This window comes from Coloeus monedula (assembly GCF_965178545.1).
Source record: "Coloeus monedula genome assembly, chromosome: 2".
Lineage (NCBI taxonomy): Eukaryota > Metazoa > Chordata > Aves > Passeriformes > Corvidae > Coloeus > Coloeus monedula.
In genome coordinates, this window is record NC_138782.1 from 35,786,677 (window position 1) to 35,805,285 (window position 18,609).

Consider the following 18,609-nt stretch of genomic DNA (forward strand, 5'->3'; position numbering starts at 1 on the left):
ACCATTTCTTCTTGTCTTTTGGTTGTCTCAGTAGTTTGTGTCCTCTTGCTTATTGCATAGAGCAGGGAGGAGATCTGTTATGGTGAAGTTTACATAGCTGAAGCAAAATCAGGAATATATTTTCAACACAAATGTCATAAAAGAGTTATTGTTTGAGCTGCTCATTGTCAGAACAATGGAGCTAACAAAATAGACATTTCTTCTTGAAATGCAACTAATGTAACTACTTTCTTCTAGAGTGGCACTGGTTTAGATGTCTACCAAGCTACAGCAGCTTTATGCAGGCAATTGTTTGCTGATGTTGATGATTTTTTCCTACAGAAAAGGATTCAGTGCCATAACAGAGGGATTCTCTCACCACGGTAGACTTGATATACGAAAGGGATCCTCCAGAGAGTCCCACAGAATTGCCATAAAACTAATGGAGACTGTTAGAGCATTCTCTATAAAAACATTGTGTAACTTACTCCCCTCATGAACAGTCCAACGCCAAGAAAATTGAACACAGGGGATTGGCTTTGAGTTAAAGAAAAATAAAAGTTAAAAAAAAAATTAATTTGAAAATAAATAAAACGGTTAATAAGTTAGAATTCCTAGAAGGAGGTTACTCTAGCTTCTTTGAAACAGAGTATGCTGGATATCAGTGAAATGTTGAAATCTAGTTTACTTGTGGGCTAGCAAAGCTCCCTTTAGGGTGCTTTGAATACTTGGATTTACTTGTAATGGAGTAGTGTATTTCTGATTTAAACTGACATAACACTCAAATTCTGCACTTTGGCAGAGATATAGAAGCATATATGGATAAATATCTTCTTAGCTTTTTTAGAAGTGTTTTGAGAGTATTCTTGAACTTAAGTTTCTTCTTTTTTGCTAGAAAACACATCTATACCCTGTGTTTTAGCACTAGAAATTAAGCAGTACCTTTATGAGGTTTTTTTGGTAGAATTAATTTTGACAAACCCTAGACAATTTGTAAAATGTTTTTTGTGTCTTTACTGACTGCTTTCAGATTTCTTAGCATTCTGCACTCAGTAATTCATTTCAAGAGGAGACTAAGTAGAAGTGCATACATTTTATTAATTTTTCCTTCAGTTCTTTAGTTAGACACTGGCCACTGTATTTGCAAGGAGTCAAGTACTGGAGGCTGATTCTAGTGATGTGCATTCAGGAATTTTAAATTTTAAATGCAAGGCAAATAATCATAGTTTTAGAAGAGCAGCTACTTATTTGGAAAGTACATTTGGACAAATGCTTCCATCTTTGCCATGATTTCTAAAAGCAATTAAATTTCTCAATTACAGTAGGGCATGTATATACATACAAACATATACATCTGTTTTGATTTTGTTAGTCCTAGATGTTAACACAGTTAACATGTATGTATAAACATCATAATAACTGCATAAAAAATAAAAACATGATGTTTCAAACATTGGTTTTTTTGAAGGTATTAGATAAGTACCATGTTTGTTTAAAAATTTTAGGTTTCTTTCACTTAAGCAAATTGGGGTTTTTCAGGCTCTAGTCCACTGTGACCAACTGAAAAGTGAGATGGAACGGCAGAAGAATTATCTTGAAAAGGAGTTGGCTGCCCAGCTAAATAAGAGGGCTGATGAAAAAGAAGCACTGCAGGAAGAAATGAAGAAGGAAAGGGAGGACTTCACAGCAATGGTATGAGTTGGTTCTTTTTCTGTTTGTGTATTACAATGAGGGTATCATCCTCTTTAAACTTTGTTTGCTTGTCTTTTATTTTTAGCTTCGGATGTGAGAGCTCAGTAAGTCACTTCCACCATTTCTTTAAAGCAGTGGTAGATAAGTGGTCCTTTGAGTTTGAGTAACTGGGGTTTGTGCTGTGTCTCTAGATACATACTAGGTTGTTGATATTATGCACTTTATTTTAGGTTGCATAATATTTTTAATGCACTTTGTCAAGGTAAGAAAGGGTTAAGTAATATGTGATGCAAGGTTTGTACCTAGCTCTTTTATAAAAATTATTACTTAATTTGCCAAGGCAAGCGTTCAGAAGTTAGCACATGTCAAATTTAGGATTCTTTGCTACTTTGATCTTACATATACATTAATGTTACAATATCATAATTTCAAAGTGATCTTATCATATGTTTAGTTTTCCCACCTGCAGAAATGTGTTGGAGTCTCTTTTCTCACTTTTACTAATGTTTATAAACTCTCTGAGACAGAATCTGTCTCATCGTTTATGCTGTGACCATTGTGATAGTCTCGATAACCTTGTTTTAGGCTTCTAGATGCTGCTGTAATTTGAGTATAAAACATAAGGGTTTTCTGCCCAATGGAGTCTACAGAGGAAAGCTCATGCTAACAGCAGTAAGCCTGTGATAGAGGATGCATTTCTAAGGTGATTGAAATGGGAAGAAGTGTAGAGAGATAAATACTTCATGAATTAGTGGTTTTCACACTTGTGATTTGCAAGGTCTTCAACCATTTTCTGGTGGAGGTTTGGAAACAATAGAGTGAATTTCTCTCCTGATTGTAGACTTCTTATAGTTTGGGACTCTTTTACAAGTTGTATGGCTTATTTCTAAAAATCCGGCAAGCACAGACTGAACAAAATAAACCATTTAAGTGTGTGTAAAAAAACCTCTTTGACTTCAATTCCAGATATAAAAACAGATATTAAGCACAGTGATAGGAACTAAGTGGTATTTAAGTACATGCACTGATCATGAGTGATCTGTTGCCAGGGAAACTGAAATTAAAGAAAATAACCTTCCACTGGAGACAATTATTAAGCAATTCCTTGTTTGACTCCTTGCTGTCTACTAGAAGTTATCCCTTTTATGAAGTTAGTTGTTTTGTTACAGAGTTTCTTTAAAGCAGTGTATTCACTCCAAAATACAGCCTACTAGACAAGCATTTAATACTTTTTTTTGGTAGAATATTTCACTCCATGTCATCACATTACTTTGTATTTCATCACCCACTGAGATGTGTTTTACTGCAACCGATTCCCACTTTAAGTAGTTGTAGTCTTCTTGTTTAAATCCTGCATTTACATAGAACAACATATAGTGACACTAATGATGATGTCATGCCTGGTAATTAAAGATATGGGATGACTTTGTAGAAAATTATTATCTATATTAATGATTTACACCTACATATGATTAACTACTTTTATGTTTTGGGATTATGAGGTGGTAGAAATGGTATACTGTGCATCAAATCAAGATTCGTATGAATATTTTATTGCTTACTTTATGAAATGGTTTGTTCGAAGGAGAGAATTGGCATGATACATAAATCAGGTGGTTGTATAAGGAGTAAAAAATAGTTACAAATATATAATCCTCTAGGTCTGGCTTTGAATTTCTGAAAGTTAACCTAGAACTGTCAGACACCATTATTTCCACTTATATTAGTGAGCTTCAGGGCTAAATAGCTGAAGGTTCACTGTCTCTGTTTTATTGTTACATTTTTAAATCATTCAGCAAAATTTCATCGAAATTACATTAGAATTTTTAATATACTATTTCTATATGAGTTTTGCACAACATTATGCTTTGATTTATAGTGTTGAAGTGCTTTCTGAACTTGAAAATTAATTTAAGATCTGTGGTTGCAACAACAGTTTTCTTTAGCTGGGAGAACATGATTTGGTTTGAATCAATCTACATAAGGATGGATAAGAAGGTGTTAAATAGTACTTTTTCACTGCAAAACTAATGTATCCAGCTGCTTCTGACACCTTGTCCATATTAACAAGTCTTGGAGACTAGTGGCAGTTGATGGAAAGTTTCAAATAAACTACTGTATGATAAATTAATTAAAAATTGCAAACCCGTTAATAAAATAATGTAGCCATATTCTATTATTAATAATATAGGATGTATTTTTATTGTACATGCTTGATTTTTTATGACACTTTTAATGTTATGTATTTTGTCTACATACAGTTGCTTTTGAGGAGAAAGTTCCACAAGTGTTTGATCTGTGGTTGGTCAAATTGCATCATTACAGTGTTCTTGGACTTTTTGCAGGTGACAGCTTTGTCTAAGGATGTGGCTGTTTTGGAGGCTCAAGTAGAGAGAATTACAAGGGAAAAGAATTCTCTAGTTAACCAGTTAGAAGAATCACAGCACCAGCTTGCATCTCATGAAATGGAGATGAATAAGGTAAGCACATTTATAAAGGAGTATTAAGCTTGGTTTTCCTAATCACTGTGACCTGAAAGAAGAGAATCTTTGCCTTGTCCATTTTCTTCTGTTTTGGTAAGGGATGTGTGGTAACTGTAGGTTTCATCTCAATATCCCAGAGGCACTACAACTATCCCAGTTGCAGGGGTAAAAAAAATGACTTTTTCAGTTTCCAAGTCACCTTGTCATGCAAAAGCGAACTTTTCTACTTCGCAGCCTATGAGGGTCACTATTTAAAACTCTGTTCCAGTGTTTCAGTAAGAATTGTGTTTGGTCTGAGTGAGACAATGTAGAATTCAACAGTGTCCTCAATTGCTACCTGTGGGACTTGCAGTGCTAAAATAAAGGGAGCTATATAAAATCACTGTTTTTCAAGTACTTTCCTTCAGACTTTCTATGTAGTACACTGCTTAATTCAGTACTATTGATAGTATGCCTCTTAGAAAGAGATCTTCTAGGTAAGAATTATAGCTTAACATGCACCTTGTGTAGGTGTCTCACTCTTGGGTGCTTTCTTTTGCACGTTTCTCAATCAATTAGTGCCTTAATGTGGGTCATAACATGAGAAAGAAAAAAATATTTGTTACAGCCTCTTGAAATGTCTATATTCCTTACCAATAATCCTAGGGCCCGTCCTATTTCCCCAGTTGTTAATTGCAAGGATTTGAGGAGCAATTTATTCTTTGGGCCTCTAGAGATTTCTAGAGCAGTTCTCAAGAGTTCCTGTCTTCCCCTGCTGTCCTGGCTGATAGAAAGAGGTGAAAGTATTGCAGAAAATTCATAGCAAAAAGTCATCCCAACATACTAGAAAATTGAATTTCACTTTAACTGAAAGACAAATGAGTATTTTAAGAATGTCAGAATGGTTTGATTTACCAAGTCTGAAACACACTTCTGGTCTTTTGGGCTGGGTTCACAAGTGACTAGCACCACTTACAGAGGTGAGGAGGTGGTGAAAGAGGCAGTAGGTACAAATATTCATTGGTCTGAAAAGAATAATATTGTACCCTACCAATTTGACGTTATCTCTCAGGAGATGATAATGTGGTTCCAGTCTCTGCTTCAGTTAATGTTAACAGAAAGGTGAGTGGGTGGTCACCTTGCAATCATCTATGCTGTATTTTAATTGCATTGTCCGGAGAGATTGGAAAACTTCATTTGTGTCCCTGTACTAAACTGAGAAGTCTTGAAAATCCTGGAGGAACCTCCCAACCACTGAGCTGACGGGACTCTGTGCATCACCCTGACATTTTCATTGGCTATGTGACATCTTTGCTTGTGAATCTGACTTCTTGTTTCCAAACTCAGTTTGCCTTTATTAAAAACAGAAAATAGCAACACTTTCGTTTTGAGTTTTATCCTAATTATTGTTTTCCTTAATGCACCAGAAGTCAGGGAAAGAAAATATGGAGTGAGGATCTATTTCCTTCTTTCCTTAGGAGACTGAAAAATCCATTATTAGGACAGCACCATCTGCTGATTCTTCTGTGTTATTCCCTTTGTACAATGTATGGGGGAGCTGAAGGCAAGGATTGCTGTATTTTTTCAGTTTCACTTGGAGGAAGTGACATACTGCATTTTGTTACATCCCTCAGATAAAGGAAGGAGGAGGTAGAAAGCCAGGGTTTGCAAGCCATGCAGTTGCATCTCAAGATTTTTTTAGTTGCATATAATATTTTAGTGTTTAAAAAAATGCTTTAGAACTTTGCCATTTTTCAGAGCATTTGCTGCTTTGTGTTATTTGCAATGGCTAAATTCACAAGCTGTCCTTTGAATTTATAAGTGATGCTACTTTTTAAAAGTTATGACAGTTGGTTTAGTTTTTTTGCTAGAGTGATTTCATTGCAGTATGCATATTTACTTTTTCCCCACTTTTTTTTTAAGGAGAAAAAAAAAAAAGTGAAAATGAGAAGAGGTATAAGACTGAAAAACAGAAATTAATTTGGGTTGTAGAATATGTGAGAACGTTTTTGAGAAGCACAGAGGATTGTAGCAGCAAATTAAAAGGATGTACATTTAAGGAGCAAGTGCTAAAAGAATATAGGCAAGGCAGGAAAGTAGAGTGAGTTGGGAAGAAAGTTGACTAAGAGGAGCTGTGAGTAAACACATTTGCATTCTCACTAAGGCATGTGCACGTATTTGGATGGTTAATTAAGGTGAAATGAACAGGCACAAATTGGAGGTGATGGCACAGGATAAGGACAAAAAGGGGACAGCTTAGATTGAAAATGGAAGAATAACAACCCTGCACAGCAGTATAGTTATGTGGAAGGGATTAGTGATCTTCTGGTTTTGTTTTGGTTTTTTCTATTTCTTTCACTTTCTCCTAACCCCTTCACAGATTGTCTGAAGTTGAGCTGCCAGTTGGAAAGGATTGAGGGGGTAATATAACAAACCCTGCAACATCAGAGAATAATTGTCCTGTGTAAAAGTGATTTCTTGAAGTGTTGCTTTGATCCATTTCTTCTGGACCATGTATCTGTTTAAATCAGACATTATCTTTTAAAGACATTATCTTCAGTTTGCAATAAGTTTGTAATGCTCTGATCAAACTTTGAAAATTATTGTGTTAACATTTAAACAATTTCTCAACAGCGTAAAATTGGCAAGTTAAAATACACCTTTATTTAGGAGTGTGATAAATGCTTTACTTCTAGGTTTTGAACATGTTGACATAGACTTTCTTGGGATTTTACAGAGAATGAGAGAAGAATATAAAACCAGCAACTGTCATCTAACTGTATCTAGTGACATGTATTTACAGCATAAGTATTTATACTTAGCAAAATCTTGATCCAAATATATTTGAATCTAGAAGGTACTGCATATGTCAAAGTTAATTACTATATATAGAATTCAGATCCACCTTTCTATGTAAAAACATTTACCATTTGTAGACCCAAAATATCTGTAAATTAAAAATGTTGCATTTCAACGACCTGTAGAGGGCGCCAAAAGATCTAATTGCAAACCCTTGTCTATGGATTCTTCAAGCTACAGATCATGTTGTCTGTGTAATCTAACAGGTGTGTGGAGAAATGCGCTATCAGTTGAATCAAACCAAAATGAAGAAGGATGAGGCAGAAAAGGAGCTCAGAGAGTACAGAACAAAAACTATAAGGGAGCTTGAAATTAAGGACCAGGTAAGAGATAATACTGCTATAACTTTGCAGTTATTAGTAACCTAAGTAGGGTTTTTTCAGAAGCTGGAATGATTCATTTTTCTAATAGTGGTCATTTATTACTGTTAAATGGTTTCTAAATTAATGGCAAAAAGCCAGATTTTACTGCTAAATAAATACCTCTTGGTTATCTTAATCTTGTTTTCAGCCCTAGTATGTTCAGTTTTGCGCATCACTCATTCCATGCTTTCATATAGAATTACTCTATCATATTATTCATACAAGCTACTTAAATTCTATGTACTGTATACATGTGTTTATACACTTTTTCTCACAAATAAATCCACACGTAATTACCTATACATGCAGTCTAACAGAACATTAAAGACTCTAAACATAACCTAATGATACCAAAAATGAAAATTATTTATCTTCCAATTTCTTTAAAGATTCAATGTTACTGAATGCTGGGATTCATAAAAAAGTTTAAAAAAACAAAACCAAAACAAAAGTAACCTTCTAGAAAAATAATAACTATAGAAAAATTCCACTTGGCATGAACTGTTGCTTATCTAAAACTGGGTTTTATAATAATACAAAAACCAGTATATGCCTTAGGTAGTTTGTGAGAAAACATCCCATGCAGTAAGAAAGATTATTAGAGTAACCTGGAACATACTTGGCAAACAGCTTGAACAGGTGTAATCTGCATCTTTTGAGGTGCCCTTTTTCTTGAGATTCTATCAATTTTTCTCTAGGACTTCAAACTTTCAGTATTCCTCATAAGTTGTGATTTGCACATAAGAGTCTTCTGAATACACAGATATGTAAGATGCACATGAGGATGATTTTTTTAATATGCTTTTTGTTATTTGAGCAGCCTATCCAACAGGTTTTGCATCATTCTTTTTCTTGTAAATAACTGAACAAATCATTCCCTGTATAAGAATATATGTAGGGGGAAAATAAAGTATTTCAAAAATTAAATTTTTAATTACCAGTTACTCAAAAGCTTCATGTAGGACAGTAAATTTATTAAATTAATAATGCAACCTTAGTCTGGAAGCAATATTAATTCAAGTTGTAATGAAAATATATGTAAAATCCAAAGGAGGAGCTTATTAGGTGAAATAACCCTTCAACATGTATAGAAAATCATACAGTGCAGAAAAACAGAGGTCTTAAAGCATTCTTTTTTTCAAGGTTTGCTTTTTTTTTCACTCCTGCATCCTTTAGGCCTAAGGACACTGAAAAACAAAACACAGGCTTGTCGTCTGTGTCTTGACAGATATCACAGATAAAAGAGTTGGCATAATCTTGGCATACAAATAAAACAGGATGTGTTTAATAAGATACTTGAAGAAGTATCTTGGATTTTAAATCCTGTTCTCCAACTTGCTTGAGGATTGCCTTTTGAACAAATTACAAAATTTAACAAAATATTTTAACCTCATGTATCGACATAGTGGTATATTAATCAGTGTGGGGCTGAATACACCAAAATGTGGTGATTTATAATTTTATATAAATTGAAATGATGAGAGAGAAAGTTCCTATCAGCAAAAATTATTAGATAATTAGAAAAAAAGTAGATATTCAGTAATTATGTTATTATATTGTTCAAATATGATTGTTGGCTTGTCAAAAAAAAGGAAAACATGCAATTTTGAAATTGTCAGACTCTGTATCTAGCAGCTGTTTTATAGCTGTGGCTCCAGTAACCCAAAAAGTTCTGTATAGGTCCTAGGATTATTTAAACATTAAAGGCAACCCAAGGAGAGTGTTAGAATGCCTTATTCTGTTGTTGTTGCTGGTTGGCTGGGGATTTTTAAATCAAATTTTTACAAGTGTTGATAAGTCATTGCAAATTATTTTGTTTATAAAAAATGAGAACAGTTCAATCACATCTATCTTTATATTTAAAGAAAACCTGAAATGTTTTATCTTATGTGGCACTGAATAGCAAACAGTAATTGTTCTTTGGTCTCTCAGCCATGACCTGACCTTCTGGCTAAGAGACAGAGCTGATACCTTCCTTGGCCACCATCTGTTCATAATAAATACATATTTATTTTTTTTTTAAGTAGAGAGACAATAATGTATGAGTATTTTCATGCTATTCTGTATTAAATGATGGCTTTTTCTCTTTTAAAAGCAAAGGATCATGTTTTGGATTGCCTTTTAACATTGAGAGCAAGTTTACTGTTTCTTGAGGTATAATTGTATTTTTAATTGTGCTGTGGATAAATTTCAGTTTGGAAAATATTTTTTAGTTTACATGTAGTGACTTTTAAAAAAGGATTAAAATTATTCAGGTGTGTCAGAATAGGCAGAAAGCCCCACATGTACAATTTAGGATCACCAGGCACACACATCTATTATGTCAAGTAAATACAGGCTGATATTTATCATATGCTGGTATTTATAAATCTTATTCAAAATTGAACTTACATCATTTAGGAAACCTAAAGAGAGTATATATCTTTGGTCTTACTCTCTTTATCCTAATATCTTTTTTCCTATCTTTATTGTTTGGTTAGGACTAATACCCACATGTCAATATCTATTATAACTCTCTGTTATTAACATTTTACGTGACTATTTCTTAAAAATTAAGAAGCAATGAGCAATGTTACCATTTAAATTGAATAACTGTTTCGTAATATCATCCATCATGATCCTGATTAACATCAGGATTATGGAGGGAGGTGGGGGGAAAGACATGTACCACACAGTTTCTCTACACAAAAACCACATCTGTTCATCTGGCCCGATATGTTGTAAAGTAGCATAACCTACTGCCCGCTCTTTTCCTCTCTCAGCCAGCCCTCCCATTGTGGATGTAGCTGTTCTGAAATAACAGTGCATTACTTAATACTTTTACTGCTTAGGAGCAAGCTTTATAAATTACACGAATATAATGCCTTCATGGCAGTAAACTGTGTCCACACTAGGGGTTGTACTAGCACAGCTATATCAGAGAAAAGTCACGCCCTAACCTAAATTGCTGTTATTAGAACAAAAATTGTGTGGCATATTTGACACAGCAGGGCTTCACTTTTATAATACTTTTTTGTTAATTTGTAAGCACTGCATGGCATAATTTATGCATTTCTAACAGAAATCATACTTTTGACACACTATGAAATTGTTCCTCAGATTAACATCACTTGCTCTTTTCAGCCTTGCCTTATAAAAATAAAAATGAAGTTCACTGTTAATAATTTGCTTTCTGTTTATCTGAAATAATTTATATTTGGCTTATAAAATCTTGCAAGCTTCAGCATGTAGAAGTGAAAACAGTTTTTAATATTGGTTTCTGCTGTCCAAGCCAATTTGGGTGTCATCCTTATTAGACAGTTGTTACCAGTAGCATTGCTCCACTGGGAGTTGTGGTGTCCTTGCAATAAAGTAACAGGACATGTTAAATCCAACTCCGGAAACTAACTGCAGCTTTTCAATTTTGCTTTATCATGTTTTATGGAATCAGATAAATACTTTGTGTAGAAATAAATCCAAGCTAGTAATCTTAACCTGTAAAAAAACCTTTACGTTTGGGCAGATATAGTTTGGGCAGATACAGTTTGAAGTGGGGGATTACAGAATTCTGTTGCCTACCTTGTAGGTGACAGAATTAAAAGCTCCAGAAGCACTGTACTAAAACCCACCAGTTTTTAAAAGTTGCCTGCATGGCTGTTCATGAGTCCAAATAAAAAGAAGTTGAGACTCACTGACATGCATAACCTATACAAATAGGAAGAGCTACACACCAAAGTATTTTTCTGCAGTATGACAGAACCTAAATGATGCCTCTGTACATTATAGACTGACAATTTTGCAGACAAATAAAAATCTGGCAAAATTGCAGTCCAAAAGCATTTTGCCAAAGGGTATTTTGGGAATGTTTATCTCATTTGTCATAAATCTGTGATTTATAGTAACCTAATTTAGATGTTACAAGAGGAGAGATTACTGACTCTGTCTTCATCAAAAATAATTCAGGCCAAGAATTTGGGTATATATCCTGGAAATGCTTCAGAGTATCCAAAACAAGACCAGTAACACCTTGTGAAGACCCTGATTCATTGAAATGTCTTTTTATGAATAGATACCAAGCTTTCATGAGTCAGGTTTTAAAATACTAGAGTTTTCAACAGCTGTGACATTCAGCATATCACCAGATGTTTTGAAACTTGCAAGTTTTAATAACTGGTGAAGATAGGATTATGCATTATGTGTACTATTGTAACAGTCTATATTTATATCTGATATTCTGTTTCCTCATTAGTTATGAAGATGCTCTGGAAATTCTCTTTTGAAAAGAAATTCTATTAAATCAGTAAATGTATACTTGAGTAATATTTGGCAGGGAGAAATACCCCAAAACTCAGAAGATAGCTTGAAACTCTTAGCATGAAATTTTCTCACTTGGTCTGACCTTGAGTATAATGGTCTTAAAAGTAGCAAACCCGAATTGCTTTTGGACAAGAAAGCATTAAGGAAATGTGATAACCTTTACTGTAACTGAACTCTTCCTAATTAATAATTTTGTGGTTTGGGCATTCAGTGCATTAATTTGAAAATGAGTAAATAAGGAGTAAAATTGCAGTACTTTAAGCCTTGCTTTGATAGGAATTTTCTGGCCTGCTCATGAGGAACATCATTCTTTTCTTTGTAGCTGAACTTACTAGCTCATCTCACGAGTTTTGAGGAAGACATTAACCTGCAAGCCTGCCATATATATAAAAATATAATATGGCTGCTGCTGCTGCTATGGCATAGCTTTCCTCTGTCAGCCATCCATTCCTCAAGGGTCAGTGGTATGAGCAGCCTTCATTAAATCTTACCGATTTCCTTAAGAAAAAATCCTTGGGATGAGGATTCCCAGTAGCAGACTTTTCTGTACTCACTTGTCTGCATTTTCTGTACAGGTCTGCTTCCCCTAAGCATCTGGCCTGCTAAGAGGAATAACACAGGATCGGGATTTTATTGTTCATAGGTGTAGTTTGGCCCATGTAACCTTGATCCATATTCTGGCATCCATAGGGATGTCACCCCACAGTATATGGAAAGAGAAAATTGTGTATGTGCATTAAAAATTATTCAGAGTAGGAAAAGAATTGCACATCTCTTGATATAGTGGGTATACATACTTTAAAAAATGCTTGGTTTCTGTTGGGGATTTTTTCTTCTTCTCTGACTAGAAAAAGTGGTTGTTTTATCAATAGTCATTGTGTCAACAATCAGAAGAAAAAGAGTGTAAAAGTCCCTGTCACTTGTCAGTCATTATTGCATAGGTTTTATTTTCAGCTACTCCTTAATGCTGTCCAGGAAGTAAGAACCAATCTCACATCAGTAGTCTTAAATAGTGTTTGAAAGGATAAAAGGAACAGGTTTTGTTCTCTCCTAGTTTTCAATAATAAAGCAGGTGTAATCTTCCCCTTCCTTCTTTCTACGTGCATCCTTCCTTTTCTGAAATTTTTATCAGCAAGCGAACCATGTATTTTGCACTACCTCATTGTCCCCCATCTCCTCCCTGTGCAATACATTAACAAAAAAAATCATCTTGTTCCACTGTGAACAAAATCACTTTCTTATCTCTGCTGGTAGCTGCTGAGTTAATCTGTAGTACAGCAATGTTCTCTGTTAAAATGTGACTGTAATAATATCTATGGGATTGGAAGTTTTGTTCCTGAAATAGTATTGCAGTTCAGATATTTTGGCAAATTAAAAGCAAATATTTTCATGGAAATGATGAGGTAAAATCCTTGTATAGTATGTTTCAGCCATTCACTCTTGTCATTTCCATGGGTATTTATCCACAGGGACCATGTTGCTCTCCAAGAATTTGCACAAGGACAGACCTTAAAGATTATTTCTTAATTAATTAATTAATTAATGTGAGTACTCATAAATATATACTATGCAACATAAATTTTTTTCTTGCCCCAGCTAACAACTGCAGGTAACAAGTTTGCTTCAGTGAGATTTAAAGTGTGTTCCTCTAAGCGCATCCACCCTCCATGCTATTCCCACAAAGTTCTACCAGCACCCCTGCTCTTCCTAGCAAACTGCAGGGTCCTGTCTCTCTTAATTCTCCATCAGTTTGGAAGCAGAGATGGCTGCTCTGAGAAAGGCTGATGGCCTTTGCTTAGGTGATGGCTTCTGTCTTGAGGCTGTGCCCTTTAGTGGAGTGCACAAGGTGTGTGGTACTGCCAGGTGCTGTCACACTTTGCAGTACAAGTGACAAAGGGGTCACAAAACTACTCGTCTTTGAGGAATCCAACAGTCCCACCAGATCAGGTTAGGATGACAGCCATCCAAGAAATCACAGCCTGCTTTGCTTGTCTAGGCTATGTCTTCGTTTGTCCCTCTGGTCTGCAGAGATCAATTGATTTGTGAGCTAGCCCTACAGAAAAAAACTTCCCAGAGGAGCCATGTGTGTTTCTTGGGGCTACTTTTTGTGTTTCTGGTCAGGTTACTTGCCTTTCCTGTCAGGAAAGGTTTTCAGATTCCTATTTTAGGCTAAATGATTTGCAGAATTTGCAGTAGTCCTGTGGTTTTTTGTGACTTAGCCTCTTAGAAAGAGGTGGTCTTTGTGAACTCTTTGAAGCCTTGTGTACATATTTGTATATTCTCACAGCTTTCAAATAAATCTACTTCCAGAAAGGAGGTTTCCCCTTTGAAACCACGTGTAGTTTTCATGAGTACTTTGTATCCTCATTCAGATTTGAATGGGAAGCAACAGTAATTCAAATCGAATGCAAAAGGGAGAAAGCCCTTGTTGGGATGTGGTGGGGGTTAACCTTGTGATGGCCCTCACTCTCTTTACAAAGTTGGATAGTTCTTCAGGTGCAATATGCTATGTCAGATGGCCATGCCTGGGAGGTCTGAGGTTTAGAGACCGCTCTGAACCTAGAGTTGCTTGATTGATATCAGGATTAGGATAGAAATGACTGCAAATGACCCCTGCTGCATATGGACTGATAGTAATCCAGGTGAAACACTTGAAATCTTGCTACCAATCTTGTTTTTTTGAATTTTTTTAAATTAAAAAATAATAATAAATAAGAAAATCCAATTAGTTCTGTCCCTGATTAATTAGTATTATTATTAGGTATGGAAGGCAACATGGATTGAGATCAGTGTTAAATAGTGCAAAAATTTCCTGTCAATGGCGTACATAGTATTTAAATATATGTGCAAGGCCATACTGGGGGCACCTCTTTGGAAGACTTCATCCTGAGCACTATCACTGGTCTCACTGCTTTGAAGGCTACTTTAGTAAATGAAGCTAAGCTTATGAGCATCATGGCCTGTAAAAGTGTATTAACTTGAAGTGTGTCTGTTTTTATAGATGCTGATTGCCTTTTGGAGATGTACATTCAACTACTAACAACCACAGTGATTATATTTCACCTTCTATTACTCTGTATTTTTTCTTCTATTTTTGCTTCTATTTTATGCCCCTTTAATCTTTTAGTAAGGGTGGCAAATGAAGTATGAAACAAAAAAAAAGTACTGTAAATTCACATGAATATTTTACTCTCCAGAGTTATTTTACTGCAGAATTTGGGCAATTATACAGTCAGTGCAGAATTTACTTTTTAGTTTATACTATGTATGTTTTTTACCTGATGTCTGAACATACTAGGACAACAGTGAATGTCATCAATCACTTAAGAATTAATTTGATTTCAGTTTATTTTTCTTTTTTTTAGAAGTCTTCTAAAGCTGTTTTTTGCATTTTCTTGAGAGTACAAGTTCTTGTGTCACCACTTAATCATTCTCATTTGTTAAAAAAAAAAAGTATTTGTCTTCTCTGTCAGTTTGCTGTTATGTAAAATTCTATGGAAAACATCTGCTAGTTTGAAGTATTAAGTTGTATTTTTTGCATACAATAGAATCAGCATCAGTATGAAAAGAATTAAATAATTACTTTAATCTTTAATTTGACTTCTTTTGAATGAAATTATTATTTAATTTAATCAGATTTAACAGAGATAGAGATGTCTAGTTAATTAAAAAGCACATTTTTGCAACATGCATAAGTATTTTTAGGTGAAGATAATGTCAGATAGGTTGACTCAGTGTTTGAGAAATCATGTTTTATGTTTTCCAGTAAGCTGCATTTATGTCACTGAATGAGCATCTCCAGTGTGTTCCCCTAAAAATGCATTGTGAAAATCTGAAGATAATTTTTAAATGCATCACAAACTAATGAATGAGAAGTGAAACACTTCAAGAAAAGATACAATAGGGTCCTACATGCTCCAAAGTGGAAAACTTAAAATATAAAAATGGTTGGTGGTAATACTGAAAAAAGAATAATTGATTTAGAATAAAAATTTACTTCAGTGATACTTCACCAATCCTTCATTTTTGTTTAAGTAAAACTTCTTTTGTGTAACTGAGCTGAATATGGATGCAGGATGGTGTTAGTGTGTTTCAGCTTACTAATAATGGAGAGGTTTAGCCTGCCATCTTTCCATGGCAAAGTGCCTATTGATATTCCTGGGAGTTTGGGCAACTGCAGAACAAGACATATTAAATAGTACTTTTGAAATTATGTGCAGAAGTAATAAGAACATTAAAGTTGCAGAGTTAAACACCAGAAGTTGCCTGTTCTAACCTTAATGTAGTCTTGTTGTACGTATACATTATGATAATTCTGTTCCTTGTTATACTGAAAATCTGTTTCAGATTTTCTTGAATGCAAGATTGTCATCTGTCTTTTTGCAGTTCTGTGCTCCATCTCTTGTCTCTCACATACATTGAAAAGTTAAGTACCTTGAAGAAATAACTTTCTGATCATGTGGTAAAAAAGCTGTATCACAGGTGATAGGCACTGAGGGATCAAATTAACACTGCATGAGAAACAGAGCTGTCAGCAAAATGCTTTAGTTGGTGGTTTGTTTCTGTTTCTGTCCCTACAATTACACTGGGGCCTGGATAGCAGCTACAGAACTGCTTGCAGCTTCCTGATAGAAGAAATGGTAACTGAAGTAACATGAAAATTATTCTGAGTAAAAGTTGGGAAAAACGGTGCTGATAAGGTTCCCTGCAGAAACAGTGAAGAAGACTCATTGATTCTGTAATTTCTCTGTAGATTAAATCCCAATTACATTGTGATGACCTAATGATGGACTATACATATTTCAGAATTCAGGACAGAGTGTATTTGTGAGACTATTATTGTTGATAGGAGGGAGAAGAGGGTTGTTTTTTATTACATGAACATGTCTCAGATTCTGAGTGTTCATGTTTCAAATTATTACCTGAGTTTTTAAACTGAAGTATCCCATAGTGTTGAGAGTATGGTCTGTTTGCAGCCTGTAAATGTGGTGTGGTGTGTGGCTCCTACCAAATTATTTTGAATGAATGTGTTTTGGTGTTTCAAAAAGAATAATTTAGTTGATAAGCCTAAATATACCTGGACTGGCTGTTTCTGAGTTGCTGTTCACGTGGTTTTTTGGGTGGCATTTTTCTGCCATCCCTTTCTCATGAGGTTGTCTGCTGTTTCTGCCATGGTCATTACCAGAATTCTTGTGTAGAATTCCTATTCTTCATATAGCTCATGGTGCAAGTACCTCCAAACATTGGTATTTTAAGATGTTTATGTATGTCTGTATATACCTACACATGTGCACAAACGTATGTACATGTGTACATGAGTGTAAAGGAGCTGATACTGGATTTTGGAATTACTGTTGAAAGTAGCACAAGTAAAATTGTTCTTCAAGCCACATGTTTGTTTTCTTGATACTTCTAATAGAAATTATAAGACACCTGTGAATGTTTAAAGATCTGTCATGAAGTGACACTTCCCTATCTGAGAATTTCCCCCTGCACTTTCATGACAAGTGAAAGCTATGTATGTGTTCTTGAGTTCAGCCCTGAAGGTTCAACATCTGGCTGATGGAAACGAAACATTTTCACCAGAGGTTCTTGCACTTGGAATTTGCTTCCTTCTGTGGGTCTGTGTCAAAACCTGACTGAGCCTGTTTAACTCGAGGCAATGGTGTAAAGCCCATCTGTTCCTTGAAACGTTTCCCTCAAGGAGTGATCTAGAGTGTATTTATGTTCTCAGCTGTGGTTGTGCTTTTTTTAAGTACTTAGCTGATGCTTTTGGACTAATGTGTGGTTTGGGGTTGTTTAAAGGTGTGCTGAAGGGATGTACTTTTAAAGCAAATTTTAGGAATGTTGCAGAACTTCCCTATCTTTAACTTGTAATGACAGTGAAGACTTCATGTCCCTGTTTATTATGGATGGAGAAATAAGACCTATGAACTGCTACTGTTAAGAAGAGTAGAGAACCCACTGAGACTTCTATTTAAAATACACAAAAGTCCATGAAAGTGAAAATGCAAAGCATTTGCAACTGAATATCTTTGAGCACCTGATTTTAAAAAATTCTGTTAGTGTAATAGGTTGTTATATTCTTTTGAAGGGAAGACTATTAATGATTTTGTAGATAATTTTACTATCTTTGCATTTGAACTTGGAATTCCCAATATTATTTGGTAGGAGGTGCATGTGATAAACAAGGTAAAATTTAAATTCCAGTTAAAATTTCCTTCATGAACCTTTGTTGAGTGCTCTTGGGGGGGGGGGGGGGGAAGTGTACAGTGAAGTGGAAAACCTAAAAATTAAAAAACTCCCAGCCCTATGAAATGGTGTTGTTTTTCTGGATTAAGAGATTGTATTAGTCTGATATTATAACTTAATGTAAGTAGTTTAGCTTACATTTTTATGGGTTGAAAAGAGACAAGGTTTTACGAAAGTGCTTCAAATGTAAATATTGGGTTGGGGTTATATTCATTTGTTTTTGTAGGATGTTTGAATAATTTCATTAATTAAAGAAGATACTGTGTCTTCTCTACACGAGGAAGCTATCACAAATAAGCTATGGTATGAATTTAAAGTATAATAGCTGTTCAGCACTAACTCCTTATAAGAAGAACAGTTTTATTCTGTACTACAAATGACCTTTCACAGTATAGTTGACTGAAAAACATGCAAGTTCCCTCCAGCCCCAATGACAAGTAAATATTTATGTAGAGAGTTAGTGCAGAACAGTTGTTACATGGTAAAATTACATTGTCAGCTTATTCTGTACTCTAATGGCCTTCTTAAAAGCATCCTTAGGACAAAGTATAGTATTGTGTTACAGATGTATTCCTACAGGTACTTCTATGTTGTATATGGACTTAAAGAAAAATATATTATTTCTGAGAAATTTTATGAAAAATGTTTAAATTGCTGACAATATAAGTGAGAAAACATAAGTCTAGTATGTATCACTGGAATTGAAG

At 34.8% G+C, this 18,609-nt stretch overlaps 1 protein-coding gene across 1 annotated transcript in view; it reads left to right on the forward strand.

The window, feature by feature from the left end:
- SDCCAG8 (SHH signaling and ciliogenesis regulator SDCCAG8) overlaps positions 1-18,609 on the forward strand; it is a 110,050-nt gene that overhangs the window by 20,873 nt on the left and 70,568 nt on the right. The window contains exons 10-12 of the mRNA XM_082303405.1: positions 1,519-1,671; positions 4,017-4,151; positions 7,199-7,315. Of these exons, the coding sequence (XP_082159531.1) occupies positions 1,519-1,671; positions 4,017-4,151; positions 7,199-7,315 (405 nt within the window). The remainder of the gene's footprint in view (positions 1-1,518; positions 1,672-4,016; positions 4,152-7,198; positions 7,316-18,609) is intronic.